We start from the raw sequence: 14,355 nt of genomic DNA, 5'->3' as shown, positions 1-14,355 counted from the left end.
CATCCGTACCCCCCCCCACACACACACACACACACATAGACACCCTCCACTTTCATTGAGTCCATCTATCTTTCCACATCTCCAACCATCTGTCTATGCGTCGCTCCGTGTGGCTGCTTCGCCTCTTCTATATGCTCGTTGTCGTGTGCGTTCTTCCGCTGAGCTCGGAATTTATTTCTTTTTTTTTTAAATCACGACTTCCAGTGTTTATTTTCCACTTCATCCGTTCATTTTGGCTGCCCGGCCCGCGGAGAAAATGAAGAACCACGGAGCCGCAGAGTTCATTCAAACATGAGATTTTCTTGCATCTTATTAGAAGTGTAAGGAGTTTTACAGTGCCATAAAGCAGGCGGCCCTGTTTCCACTGAAAAACTGAAATGTCAAGCGTGCAATAATTCATGGTGCCTTTATAGGGCGGCTGCTAATGTTCATTTTCATGATTGATGATTAATCTGATGATTTTTATTGTTTGTTAATTTTGGGTGTAATATTTCAGACCCAGTGAGATGTCCTCAGATGTCTTGTTATGGCTGATGAACGATTCAAACCTGAAGATGTTCTGTTCACAATGTCAAGAAATCTCCACATTTATTCTGAAACTAACATAACCAAAGGTGACTTGAAGCTGTAATTTACGATTTCAAAAGCCTGCCTGGAACGCAGCATTAGCCAAAACGACCGGATCGCTTACTTCTGCTTTAACTTATAGTTTTATGTGATGCTGAATTTAATGTATGAGAATATGACATTCTTTAACATTATTTTCAGAGCTTTCCTTTTACACACTTTAGATTCAATTTTAAATTAAAAAAGCACATCATACACTCACTGATTCAAAAATGACAAAGTGAAAACATGTGTTAAATCCAAAAAGTGAACTGTCTCATTGACAAAGGTGTTCAGACTCCTGTCTGGGCCACTTTAGATTGTGTTCAGCTGCGTCCTGTTTGCTTTAATTATTTCAGACGTGTGTCTAGAATGTGATTGGAGTCCACCTGTGGCTAATTGAATGGAATTGGAGTCGGACATAGTTTAGAATATCACACACCTGTGTGTATGAGGGCTCGCAATTCACACTGTAGGTCAGGACAAAATCAAGTCCAAGGAACTCTCTTTAGACCTCTGTGGTAAATAAATTAAAATAAAATAAAACAAAATAAAAACAATAGCTGAAATGGGAAAAGTTTGGAACCAGGTTTTTTCATACAGTTGTCAGTTTGGCTGAACTGAGTAACCTGTGTAGAAGCTTTGGTCAGGGAGGTGACCAGGACCAAGACTGGTTCACACCTGCGAGTCCAAACCAAGGTTGGTGGTAAATGCTCTGCATTAATATCAGTGCACCAAACAACTTTTTATGACATACCTGTCTCCCTACACTTGACATTGATTGGTTTGTAAACAGGCCCCCCTGCATGTCTCTACCCTGTTTCTTTTGTGTCTTTGTAAGCGTCTTTGGGTTATTGAAAAGCACTATACAAATTAAATGAATTATTATTATTATGTGTAGTCACGCCTACAAAGCTCTCCTCAAATTAGCGAGTTAGTAAAGTAGCGATCTAGGAAAATGAATGAAGTGGCAACATAAATTTCACTATTATGGTATTTCTACTAGCAGCATCATTGCCATGCCCTATATCAGTGGTTCGCAACCTTTTTTGGCTCGTGACCCCATTTTGACATCACAAATTTCCGGCGACTCCCAGCCGTCAATCAAGATGTGCCAGCTCAGATATTTTTATATGTTGCATTTTACTTGAACTCAATTTATCTTTGAGAAAGTGAGAGTATAGATACAGTTGTTTAAGATTGTGTGTGGTGTTTTTAATCATCATTTTAAAAAGAGTAGTAATTTGTTTAAAAAACGTTTTTTATAGATTTACTACATTTCAGAAAAAGCTTTCACTCTGCAGAAGTCTTCGTTTAGTCTGGTCCAGACCGAATCCACCTCTTCTGGTTAGACCAGATGTCATGTCTTTGTTCCAGACCATTGTCCAGGAGAGCTTTCACACCTGTAAATTTGGTTTGGATGAAACAGAAACGTCTGAAAGCCGTCCCAAGACACTGTGACAGAGCTCCAGAGAGGTCCTCTCTGCAGAGAAGGAGAACCTGCTAGATGGAGGCCATCATGTCCAAAGGAAACATCATAATATGAGTGACACAGGTTGGTAGCAGCAACTTACTACCTGCAGCAGAGACATGGAGACTGGTCAGAACATGGGAAGCATGAATGCAGCCAAATATAGAGACGTGCATGAAGAACACCTGCGGGGGAAAAAAAAAATTCATTTTTCAACCTGACAATGACCCACAGCACACATTAAAGAAGAAGCTGGGATGGCTTCACCAGCCAAAGCCAAGACCTAGAATATCTGTGAAGAGACCTGTGGAGACAGCTGCTCATCGACGCCCCCATCCAATCTGATGGAAGCCACGGATATGTGAGTAGGAGTTAGATAAACTGTTAACTTTGTGGCTCCGACCACCTGGACCTTTTTTTTTCTTCAGTATGAGAAATTTCACTGTTTGATTTTGGATTTTTGATAGAAGTTGAAATGAAAAATCTAAAAAAATATGCTTTCTTCATCATTAATATTGCGTATAAAAGGTAATAATTTGATCCATTTAAAATGAAATGGGGAGATGAATGTGTTCGCTGCCTGAAGCTTTGATGGAAAAGCCTCCCGGTGTGATCCAGTTTTTCAATAACGCTGTTGTCTTGTTGTTTTCAGTCCCGCGGCCTCACGCTGACTTCCTGTGTCCTGTATGCTAATGTCAGAGCATCATTGTTGGAAAAAGGCCAAACATCAACTGTTAGAGATTCTTCCACCAACTTTCTTTGCTTCACCTGTGCCTCGGTGTTCCACTGCTTTCATGTCGCGCGGCGCTGGGTCAGTGACCCCTGTCAGTCCAGAACTGTATGTTCTGCTTTGCTATTACAGCCTGTTCAGCGGTCTGTTTGCATAACTTTAGAATATTGTATAGAATAAATGTTTCATGTATTATGTTTCTTTACAGTTGCCAACTCACATTTCAGCTGGGTTTTTTCAGAGGTCTTCACACAGTCAGTTTGATTTCAACTGTGGATCAGTTTTTATTGCTTTGAGAGAAACAATCCGTCTTTCAAAGATCATGAACTGTTTTCTAACTCAGACTCAACCATCACCACAAACTCTGTGGATTTAAAAATGTATTGTCAGAATCCAGCAAATCACTGTGGGTTAGACTTTGGATGTGTTATTTATTTTATTTCAGCTCTATCCACATTTAAAAAGAAAAGGAACAAACAAAATGACCTGTCAAGCCCTGCCTGGGAGTGTGTTTGTTCATTCCCTGATGAACTCTGACAGACGTGTTCCAGGTAAATGAAAGGTGGGCGTCTGAATCCAGATGGTTTGTTAATTGTCAGCGTTCTGTCCCAGCCACAGACCGGTTTACAGCCTGTACCGGGTCCCTCTCCGTCCCTCAGCCCCACAGGACAAAGCCCCTTGAGGGGGCAAGTCCATGATGGCCAGCCAGCCACGCGACCAGCTGTCCCTCATGGCACAGTGAGTGCTGCTGGGCGTCTGGACTGATCTGCAGAAGATTTCTTTGGAGGGATCAGATATGCAAAAAGGTGTCACAAGACCAGGGGCGTTGCAACAGGGCAAGAAGGGGGAGGAGGCCCCTAGAGACAGCTGACATGGGGGGGGGGACTCCAGGGGCATCCAGACTCCAGGGGCATCCAGAGTGTCCAGAAATGCCCCTGCACAAGACAAGACACAGGATATCATGAAGATGGGAGAACAGAGCCTTTTGTATACACCTTTACTTTTTATATCATTTTATTCATTTTTATTCATCATTTACATCATATCATTGTTATGTAAGCTGCTGGACGATCTGAATTTCCCTCTTAGGGATTAATAAAGTATTTCTATTTTATTCTATGTGCAGAGGCTGGCCCCTGTGTCTGCTTCCCCATTTCCTGTCTCTCTCTACTACTAGACTATTGATTAAAGCCCCAAAAAATATACTTTAAGAAAAAAAAATGCAAAAATGGGGAAACAATTCATGCCTTTGACATATTATACTGTTTAGCACAGCACAGTCCTGCTTTATAACCTGCTCATTGCCAACAGATGAATTCTGACATTATGAAAATCAGACTGACCCTCTCAGTTTGAGGCCTGGTTGGTGGGTGAGCTCCATGCAGAGAGGCTGAGGGTTGGACTGTCTGGACATCCTGGCAAGTTTCTCAGCACATTTAACCTTGTGCTACAACACACACCCTCACACATTTGTCAGTGCCGGCAGTAACCCTAATTGGAGGGTAGAAATAAATAATAGGCTACTGAGAGTCTTACCCTAATTTCTTTTTTTTGTGGGGGGGGGTTCAGTAGGTGGTAAAAAAAAAAAAAAAGGTTCAAATATGGTTGGTAGTTTTATTATTATGCTGCGTTCACATGGAGTCTGGCAGACAGACTACAGCCACGGAACGGAACGTGAAAAACAAACTGACGGTCCGGCAGAACGGTAAGACGGCAAAACGATGCACACGTGACAATATGTTGCTATGGTGATGGCAAAATTCCATGGCGGTCAATGGCATTGCTGCATTTGCCGGCCTTCCCCAAGTTTTTCCCGTCGTTCTCTTGTCCATTAAAATGACATCTGGTCTGGTCTGCTGGACTCCATGTGAATGCAGCTTTAATCACTGATTATAGGCTACTTAAAAAAAAAAAAATACTGGGGCGGTGCGTGGCGCAGTGGTTAAGGTGGCCGCCCCATGTAGAGGCTACAGTCCTCAACGCAGGCGTCCCCGGTTCGTATCCCGCGTCGGGCAGACCCTTCCTGCATGTCATTCCCCCTCTCTCTGCCTCCCCCTTTCCTTTCCATCTCACTGTGTGCTATCAAATAAAGGCAAAAATGCTGAAAAAATATACTTTAAAAAAAAAAAAAATACTATAGCCTACTTGAGTACTGATCCAATAATGCTTTGTTTACCAGTTATTTAATAATGTAAGACCACCTTATAAAGTGTCAGAGCAAAAAAAAAAGAGAAGAGACTTGTTTAACCTTATTTCATCCTTCTTTATTAGTAAAGAGCTGTCAGGTACAACACTGCATTATCTCAACTATGGCTGTGTGTGTGTGTGTGTGTGTGTGTGTGTGTGTGTGTGTGTGTGTGTGTGTGTGTGTGTGTGTGTGTATTTGGGGTGGGTCTGGGTATTACTCATGTTGTTAGGACCTAAATCTGTTCACACACTCACACTGTGTGGGGCAGGTCCCCAATAGAAATCCATTCAGTTTCAGAGAATACACTACAGGGCAAGGTCAGGTTTAGGTTAAAGTCAGGTTTAGTTTAAAGTTAGGCTTAGTCTTAGTAAATGAATGGTTTGGGTCATACTCCACACAAACACACACATACACACAGTGTATTTTAATCAACAATTGAATTAAATGGGAGTCCCTCCGTGAAGACAACTTAACGGGAACACGATCAGGCTCATTAAACATGGCGACCACAGACCAGATGAGGGTGGTGTCGTGCTGCTCCCCAGCACACTCTCACAGTATTGGCATTTGTGCTGTGTGTTATCTCTCTGGCTCTGCCTCCACTGTCAGCTCGCCTTTATTTGTGGAGCTCTTCACATCTTTCTATTCTCCGTGCTCACAACCGTGTCCTGTCGTGAATTCTGGACTTGGCTCCTGATCCACTTACTGTTTCAACGTCCTCCTAGATACAAGGGGATTTTTTTTTCTCATCATATTGTGAGATTTTTTTTCTGTTTGATCTTTGTTTGACAGTAAAACCACAGTTTTTATCTATTAGCTTTTTCTTTTCTTTTCTTTTCTTTTCTCTAATGGACTATCTGGTAAAAGAGGACGATCCAGAGAAGAGAAAGTGGAAGAGGACGAAACTGCTTCACAGCAAATCATGATCGTCTCTAACTCATCCGGCAGATCTGAGGACCCAATCATAGAAACATTATTGTCTGCTCATTTGTGCCACTTCATGTGCTCTAACATTTTTTTTCTGGCTCGTACACAAAGAGCAGCCTCACACCCACACCTCTCCTCCCTGTAATCCCTCTAACGCTCCTAACTTCACTTATCTTTCCCTCTTTTAAATGGTCCAGTTTCTTCTCTCTCTCGCTGGGACCATTACAGACCATCTTATCTTATCTGAAAACGTCACCGTGTTCCATGGAGCTCTAGTGCCCCCTGCAGACCCACAGCCAGACTGCACTGCTCTGTGCTGTCACGTGGATGAACTACCCAGTATGGCAGTGTGGTTCACTTTATTAAAGATTTCAGGTGGAGGTGGTAATTCTCCCAGCATCCTCCTGCGTTCATGAGCCTCTTCTCTGCTGCTCCATCTCCCCCTGGCTTTAACTGTGAGCTGTCTAATGGTTTCAATTAACACAAACAAACACCTAAATCCTAATGCAGTAACATATTTTAATGGGCAGGCAGTGTTGGTACGTTTAACAGTATAATTCTGTGTTAATTGAAGATGCAGACAACACACACTGTGCTCAAGTGTATTCATGAATGCTGAGCGAACTGACAAACTGCAGACACAGAGCTTTCTGAGTGTTATCAGTGTTTGAGCCACAAAAGGAGCCGTGTTACCAGATTTGAGGTGGTTTTTCTTCGCCTTCGGTATCTGTTCACATCCTCTGCATGCAAACTCTGAGAGCAGAGATAACTGAGCAGGATCTGACCGGAAAGTCAAGCACTGCTCCCTTGGACCTCACCAGGCTGCCGTTAATACCTGTCAGCGCTCCATTACCATCCTCTATTATCTACACCATAATAACAACAAGCATTAGAATAGAAGAGGAAAAATAAGACTTAGAGCTAGAGGAAGAAGAAAAATGAGAAGATGAAAAACAAAAGGAGGAAGCACAGTAAGATAGGGGCGAATAAAAATCAAAAGGAAGAGGAAAATCCAAAAGAAACAGAAAACAATACAGTAGAAGATAAAAAGGAAGAATCTGGATGAAAGGAAAACATTGTAAGATTTAATATAAGACAAAATAGGATAGAGTAGAACTGATGAGACAAGATAAAATAACTGTGAGGTTAAAAACCCAGTTTAAAAAAAAAAAAATCATTTAAAAGTATCAAGAGTCCTTGAACCCCTCGGGTACCGCTGTCCCAGTGTTTATGGACATAACAAACAAAAGCTGCCTCCATGCCTCCTGACTTCAGCCACAATCAATAGGCTGGAGCTGCAGGATCTAAGGGACAGAACAGACTCTTAACCACATCAGACAGATAGGACCAGGCAGGGCCATTCATTCCATTAAAAGACAATGACATTTATTCTGTGACAGGTAATTAAGCAGAGATTTTTAAAACTTGAGGGATGTGCACTCTGTATTGTTCCCCGCTCAGAGCTCTACTCTTTGTACAAGCTGTCACTGACCAATAGTTTCTTTCTTTTCTTTTCTTTCTTTCTTTCTTTCTTTCTTTCTTTCTTTCTTTCTTTCTTTTTACACCCAGTTCAGATGGGATTAACATTAACATTACAGGGGGGCGTGGGGGAAATAAGCCATCATGCAATTCAGCTATTTGTACAGGGTGACATTAAAAAAAAAGGATGTGGAGCAGAAAAGACAGAGAGAGATGGAGACAACACAGCATTTCTGTCCAAAGTCAAACATAACACAGTTAAATCCTCATGAACAGTCTTACGTAACTCAAATATCTTTCAGTGTGGCTTCTAATATCATGTCTGATGTATAATTGTCCACATATCTGTTCATCACAGAAAGAAGATGCTTCAGAAGCTCATTGAGAATCATTACATTTTGAAGTTTTTAAGGATCAAAGTGAACCAGTGACCCACAGATACACACTTTACTGCTAATAGCTAACGAGCACACATTTCAGTTTTACTATGTGCTGAAATGTAATAGGCAAAAAAAAGAGAAGTGAGATGACCAACAGCTTTGATGAGCTTCAACACCATGTTGCTCTAATCTTTGCTATAATATTTTATATCATCATGCCCATGCTGGCCTGCACTGTCGTATTAACGTCTTTTCATCAGATTAGCATAAAATCTAAATTATTGTGCAGCTAAATACACACAAGACAACGTGTTACAACAGAGCAGTCTAACAGTATCTGTTCACATTGTACTTTCGGCCACAGACATAAAAGGTCTGAGTCAGGCAAATGATAAAAATCATTCTTAATTCTAACTTGATTTCAGGTTGATGATAATATCAAGGTTTGTGACCTGTTGCTTTGTGTAGTGTAAATGACTGTGTAAGTGATTAGACTGCTTCCTTCAGCTCTCTTTTTCTCATGATTGTCAGAGGCTTTGACTCATTCACAGATTCATAGATGTAACTGTAACACAGAAACTTGATTGAGCACCAAAACTTGTATCACAGCTTAATAGTTCACATAATCACAGCCACTTTCTTTTCTTTTTTTACCCTCAATACACTGGAGGTGAGCATTTACACTACGAATGAGCATTTTTACTTCACAGCCTACCTTTGGGACTATATCATACACACAAAAAAGAGGAAAAAAATCAAAGCAGGGTCCAATCAGAGGGCAGATAACCTTTATCACCTTTATCAGTACTGCAGGGAGAAGCACATGCTCCTCCACAACCCAAGTGACATTGTATACATTCATATAAAATGATAAGAAGTATTTTCTTTAGAATAATCAAATATGATGAAACCCCCCTGGGTTGTAGCCTGCACTTTGGGGCTGCTTCAGTTGTTGATTAATGCTTGAACACTAAATCACTATCACCTTACGTTTAAACTAACAGATATCGCCATGAAACTTCTCAAGTTTATCACTTACATTAAGACAAATATTTTTTGTATTACAAGTTTTGACAAATTCTATGTTTAAATATGTAAATGAGGCAATATGCACTAATTTGCATATATTTCCAGAACCAAAATCTGAAAAATGGATAGAGTCCCTTTCAAAATTGTTTGTTTTATTTTGTTGACATAGGCTATTAGAGTCAGAAGTTTTTACAGAGGGGATTTTGGATATCTCTTTTTATCACTTTGTAAATGAGAAAATACTGTCACCGGCCCTTTAAAAAAAAAAAAAATCAAATTTCACCATGTTTTTAGGAATAAAATGTTTTATAAATCAGGCTTTAAATGATATATCAACAACCCCCTCTGTACAAACCTTCAGAATATAGACAGGAATAAAACTGGAAGGTATTGTGTCTGTAAGTGCTGCTGAAGTGGAGATTTTGGGCTCATTTTGAGAAAACGGCCTTAAAGACTTGTACTGTAAAATTCCATAGATTGTTAATGAAAATCATACTTTTGCGACTGGTTGCGGATACGGAGGAAATGACAGTTTTTCAGGCCTACATAATTGTTCAGGAGAGAGAGCTTTACAATGAAACCTGACATGACATGGGTCAGAGTAGCAGGTTAACTTTTGGTGAATTTAGGAGAAAGTGACGTAAAATAACCACCTTACCATTTCTTTCAACTTTCCTGAAATAATACATGTTAAAGGGATAGTTCACCCAAAATTGAAATTTTTTCTTGAGGCTCCTCTTCCCGATTCGTCACGAAGCTTGAAAAATAGACTTATTAAATTTTTTTCGGGACAATTTCACATTTCGGGGCTTCAATACAAGACAGACATTACATACGAGCAGCATGGAGGTATTTGGATGTTTTTTGGTGTGTCTTTTGTTACGAAGACAGTTGGTATCCATTTGCAACCGTCATATGGACATGCACTGCTACGCCGAGACCCCCTGTAACTCAGAGAAGCCACGGAGGACTCTGAAACTTCTCTCAGCCCTTAGTCCACATGAGAGTGAGTAGATAATGTGGTGAGTGAAATTTCAATTTTGGGTGAATTATCCCTTTAAGGAATGAAAATAGTCCAAAATTGAGCAGTGCATGAAAAAACTGTGTTTTTGCCTGTAGTGTCTTGTAATCAATGGACCCAATCTGCCTTATGTTAACAGCCCAGGCTATATTACTGTACGTTTATACACAATACAATCTTAACACAGGCTCAGTAGTTTAGGTCAATGTAGAATATCCTGGGTAAATACAGTAGATCCTGCTGGGATGATGACCTTTAGAGTTGGGTGGCCTTACAACTGTTGTCGTCTTGTATTACTCATCCTCGGCACACTGAGTTACAGTGAAGGCTCCTGCTGAAGACGCCTGGTTCTCCTGAAGAGAGGGAACCAGCTCACAAGATTTCCATCACAATGTGTTACTGAGTCTGACAGAAACAAATGTCACTAAAGACAAATAGAGGAGTCAGTCCACTGTGTTTGGGTGTGTTGTCACAGCTGAAGAGGAGGTTGTTGTTGAATGACAGACTTCCTGGGTTTTTTAAACCCACAACCAATGTGTCCTGGGCTTTGCTGGACACGTTTATTACTTTAATCTGTTTATATCCATTAACACTTAGGCTACAGTAGGAAACAACTTACTGCTTTAAATGGAAGAAGACACTGGGAGCACACAAGGCTCCATAGATTCATATCTGTACATCTATTGTAAATGTCACATTTTTACCCATCTCCACACACACACACACACACACACACACACACACACACACACACACACACACACATACACGCACACACATTTCACAATGGGTGAAACTGAGTTTTCTTCCTCATCCTTCTCTCCACACACATAAAATTGAAAGTATTTAACAGCTTCAGCCTTGTGTTCTCTCTCTTGTTTCAATCACAGCTTGAATCACAAGTGTGGAAATGAAATGACATTTCACAATGAACTGATTAGAAACAATAGACAAATACTGGATAAACACACACACACAAATAATTTATCAAAAAAGATATGAAAAGCACATATAACCTTTTTTTTTGAAAGTCACTATATAAACAAAAGAAGTAGGTGAGTAGGCTAGGTGTCTTGGTCCAGGTTTTGTCATGGATGATGTAAACAGTTGTTGCACATTGACTTCTATAATCACTCATTACTGCCACCCAGTGGACAATTTGAAATTCACATCATTTGCTTTTCTTTGGATGTTTGAGAACTGGACTGCTGAGTGAAATGTAGTCCTATAGTAGGTATAGTAGTCATGATGATATTAGTGTTGACTTGTTCACTGATTTTAACTCTTTATCATCTCCAAAGCAAGGAGGTGCTGACAATAGAAGTGAAACTTATACATGCAGAGATCAACAAGTCACCCACATATATTGTGATAATCAGTTGAGCATGTGAGTAATTAATTATTCAATTAAAAACACTTGATTATACTTTTGGGTAGATAAAACATCCATACATCCATTGTCTATATTGCTTATGGTCATGGGAGGGTTGGAGCCAGTCCCAGCTGACATAGGGCGAGGGGGTGGTATATCCTACAGGACAGCAGTCTATCAGGGGCTGACATCATAAGACCAATACGCTCAACACACTCACAGAAACACGACGGGAAATTTAGAGTCTCCAGTCACCAACCCATGTAGACGGGGGAGAATGTCCCACAGGGACTGATCCTTGAAGTGACAGTGTAACCACCATGTACTGTACCACTCAAATAAAAATAAGAAGAAAAAAAGAAAGAAACATTTGAGCTGTGGAGGAAAATTCTCATCATCATCATACAATATTACAAATTAATGTGAATAAATTGGTAACAAATGATATTTGTTGCATCCCCTAGGCTACTCTGCCATCACTGATGATGGCCTTTAACAATAATGCTGGGTAGGCTACATGGACCAAATACACTGAAACATGATGAGTCTCATCATCAATGCATTCCCCTGTACCTCTTTTACAATTATTTTACAGAATAGTGGTTTGCTAAGATGTGTGATTGTATTTTATTTGTGTGTTGTGTTGTGTAACTTGCATGTGCTTGTGTGCTGCCGTCTTGGCCAGGTCACTCTTGGAAAAGAGCTTTTAAATCTCAATGAGTTTTTACCTGCAAATAAAGGATATTGAAGATTTGCCTACAGAGCTCTCTGTAAAGTCCTATAGAAATAATTTATTCCACTTTAAAATAACGTTTCCATCAGCTCTGTTACCACAGATTGTATATAAGTCTGTTACACATAATTTCTCATGTGTTGGGAGTATGAATAAAGATTATCCTCACTTCCTCATCCAGGAGAATTTAGGCGCATGCATCAGCAGTGATCACAGACACGCATATGTGTAATTATTATATTTTACACATGTCACTGCATGTTTTGCTTATAGTTTCTACAGTAAAACTTCATAGTGTATAGCCGGTATGATCATTCAACATTCCTGATGTAACCGTACGACGTAACACACGTGAAACTCCTGCGTACCCCTTGTTACATCATGACCTTCACATGCCCACTACGTATAGCTGCCCGCTTCCTTGCCTGATCAGAACGTGAATAAATCATAATGAAACATGGGAAATGTACCGATAATTTTATATAGGAGACTGATGGTATCACTTTAATGTCATACTGAGAGTTCAATAAAATTCTAAAAAAAATCTGAAACAACGTATGATATTTGTTTTCAGTTTTAATTTAATTCAGGCAGGACAGAGACGGCCTGATTCTGGGGTCCTGCGGCGTTGCATGGTGCAACATGTGTTGGATAATTCCAGAAGAAGCTTCGTAGTCTCTTCGCTGTTCAGCTCCAAAGACAAGCGGCCCACCGGACCTCAGCTGGACACTGTCCCCCCCTGGACGTCTGAAGACCCCCGCAGAGCTCACCGCCGCCTCGCTGCTCCTCGCCAGGTCCAGACAGTAAACCCTGCAGACGGTTTTCTCTTTTATTCCCTTGACTTACCGAGAGCCGAACAGTCACAATGTTGAGTGTCGCCAGAAACGTCTCAAGGACTCTCCCGACAAGCACCTGCACCAGAGGTGTGTCCTCTCTGGTCAAGAAGGTGAGTTCACACACACTCGTGTTACCATTTAAACACTCTTCCAAAGTCGTGTGTTGTCGTAAAGACGATAAAAGCGGTTTTGTGTCGAAGTCCGGCTAGCTTAGCATGCTAACAGAGTTAGCGTGAGGCCGGCTTACCTAACCGCGACTCTCTACATGTCTCTTATTAAGCCGACGTGATGCACATAGTCATTGAGTGGCGTTATGTCAAATAATGTCACATGTGCGTGTGTGCGTCGTTGCTTTGCTTTGTCTGGACGACTGTGACGTGCTAGCGGCTAAGCTAACCTGTGTCATCCCTGGTTTTGACGGCTCATCTGTCACTTTATTGGCTCACATGCGTGTTGTATGTCATGATGAGGCATTTTACATAAGAGTACCATTCATTTTAAATATGTAATTCAGTTATATGTGAAGTGAGGTAGTAGTTAATCTGGTTGGGGCTGGAGCAGAGTGGATGATCAGTGACCTTCAGTGATGTTTCCCCACCCCCAGCATGCTGCAATGTTTCTCACATGTCCCCAAATTGTCTTAGTACTCACAGCTCTTTGATTGTCAGCAGTTGCCGTTTTCTACCTCAATAACATGAATGAATGGTGATATCTCATGGACGTATAACAGTTTGGCCACAACGAGAGTTTAAATGTGTTTTGCCTTTTTTTTGGACATGCATGATGATGGTAGATATTGTGTTAGTAGGGTTTCTACATGTCTACACTTACTTTGATACTGCTGTGATTAAGGCTTTTTGTCCACAGGTTACATTATAATACATGAACATTTACCATTATAACACCACTAATAAATAGAGTTCATGTTATTATAACACTAAAAGCCTCATTAACAGCTGGTTTTGTCCTCTGATGTGTTTGTAGGCGTGTTGGAGTGGCTTCCAGACAGATGCTCTCAGAGCTCTGTCCAGGAGAAACTATGCGTAAGTAACAGCATAAACTTTTCTTTCTTTTTTGCTACTTTCAAGTGTCAATTTGAAAATACCACCAGTAGCAGAAGGTGAAATGTATTTGTAATACTTTAACATACTGTATAAGATGAAAGTGTGGAATTCTAAAACATATTCTACTTTAGTTCTAGTAATTGTCTCCACACTAGTAGTCTCGTAGCAGAGTTTTAAGGGAAGCACGTTAGTTGTTGATTAGGTTTATTTAGGTATGAAGTAAAATTTGCTGGAAAGACAAGTAAACATGAGTTTAGATTTCTATTCTATAACTTGTTTGATATATTTGTAATTTAAGTGTTGGTATGTTTTGTGTTGCAGGTCAGAAGCCGTCAAAGGAGCCGTCATCGGCATCGACCTGGGAACCACCAACTCATGTGTCGCTGTCATGGAGGGGAAACAGGCCAAGGTGAGGATGAGCAGACATGTCTAACGTCTCCAACTCAGATTTTGTAGTGTGTACTGGGACAAATGCATATTTGATTGTAAACAGTTTCTGTTAATGACCAAAAGGTCTAG

The 14,355-nt window shown here is 40.6% G+C and overlaps 1 protein-coding gene across 2 annotated transcripts in view; it reads left to right on the top strand.

Moving 5' to 3' along the window:
- Positions 1-12,609: 12,609 nt before the first annotated feature.
- The window catches only part of hspa9 (heat shock protein family A (Hsp70) member 9), a 353,332-nt gene continuing 351,586 nt past the window's right edge, over positions 12,610-14,355 (top strand). For both annotated transcript variants that reach the window (XM_085788570.1, XM_085788569.1), the window contains exons 1-3: positions 12,610-12,882; positions 13,757-13,815; positions 14,158-14,245. In XM_085788570.1, the coding sequence (XP_085644696.1) occupies positions 12,802-12,882; positions 13,757-13,815; positions 14,158-14,245 (228 nt within the window). In that variant the 5' untranslated portion in view covers positions 12,610-12,801. The remainder of the gene's footprint in view (positions 12,883-13,756; positions 13,816-14,157; positions 14,246-14,355) is intronic.

This window comes from Trachurus japonicus, chromosome 10 (assembly GCF_045865225.1).
Source record: "Trachurus japonicus isolate A0001 chromosome 10, Traja_1.0".
NCBI classification, from domain to species: Eukaryota; Metazoa; Chordata; class Actinopteri; order Carangiformes; family Carangidae; genus Trachurus; species Trachurus japonicus.
Note: the sequence above shows the minus strand (reverse complement) of the source record. Positions and strands in the feature narration are given on the sequence as shown.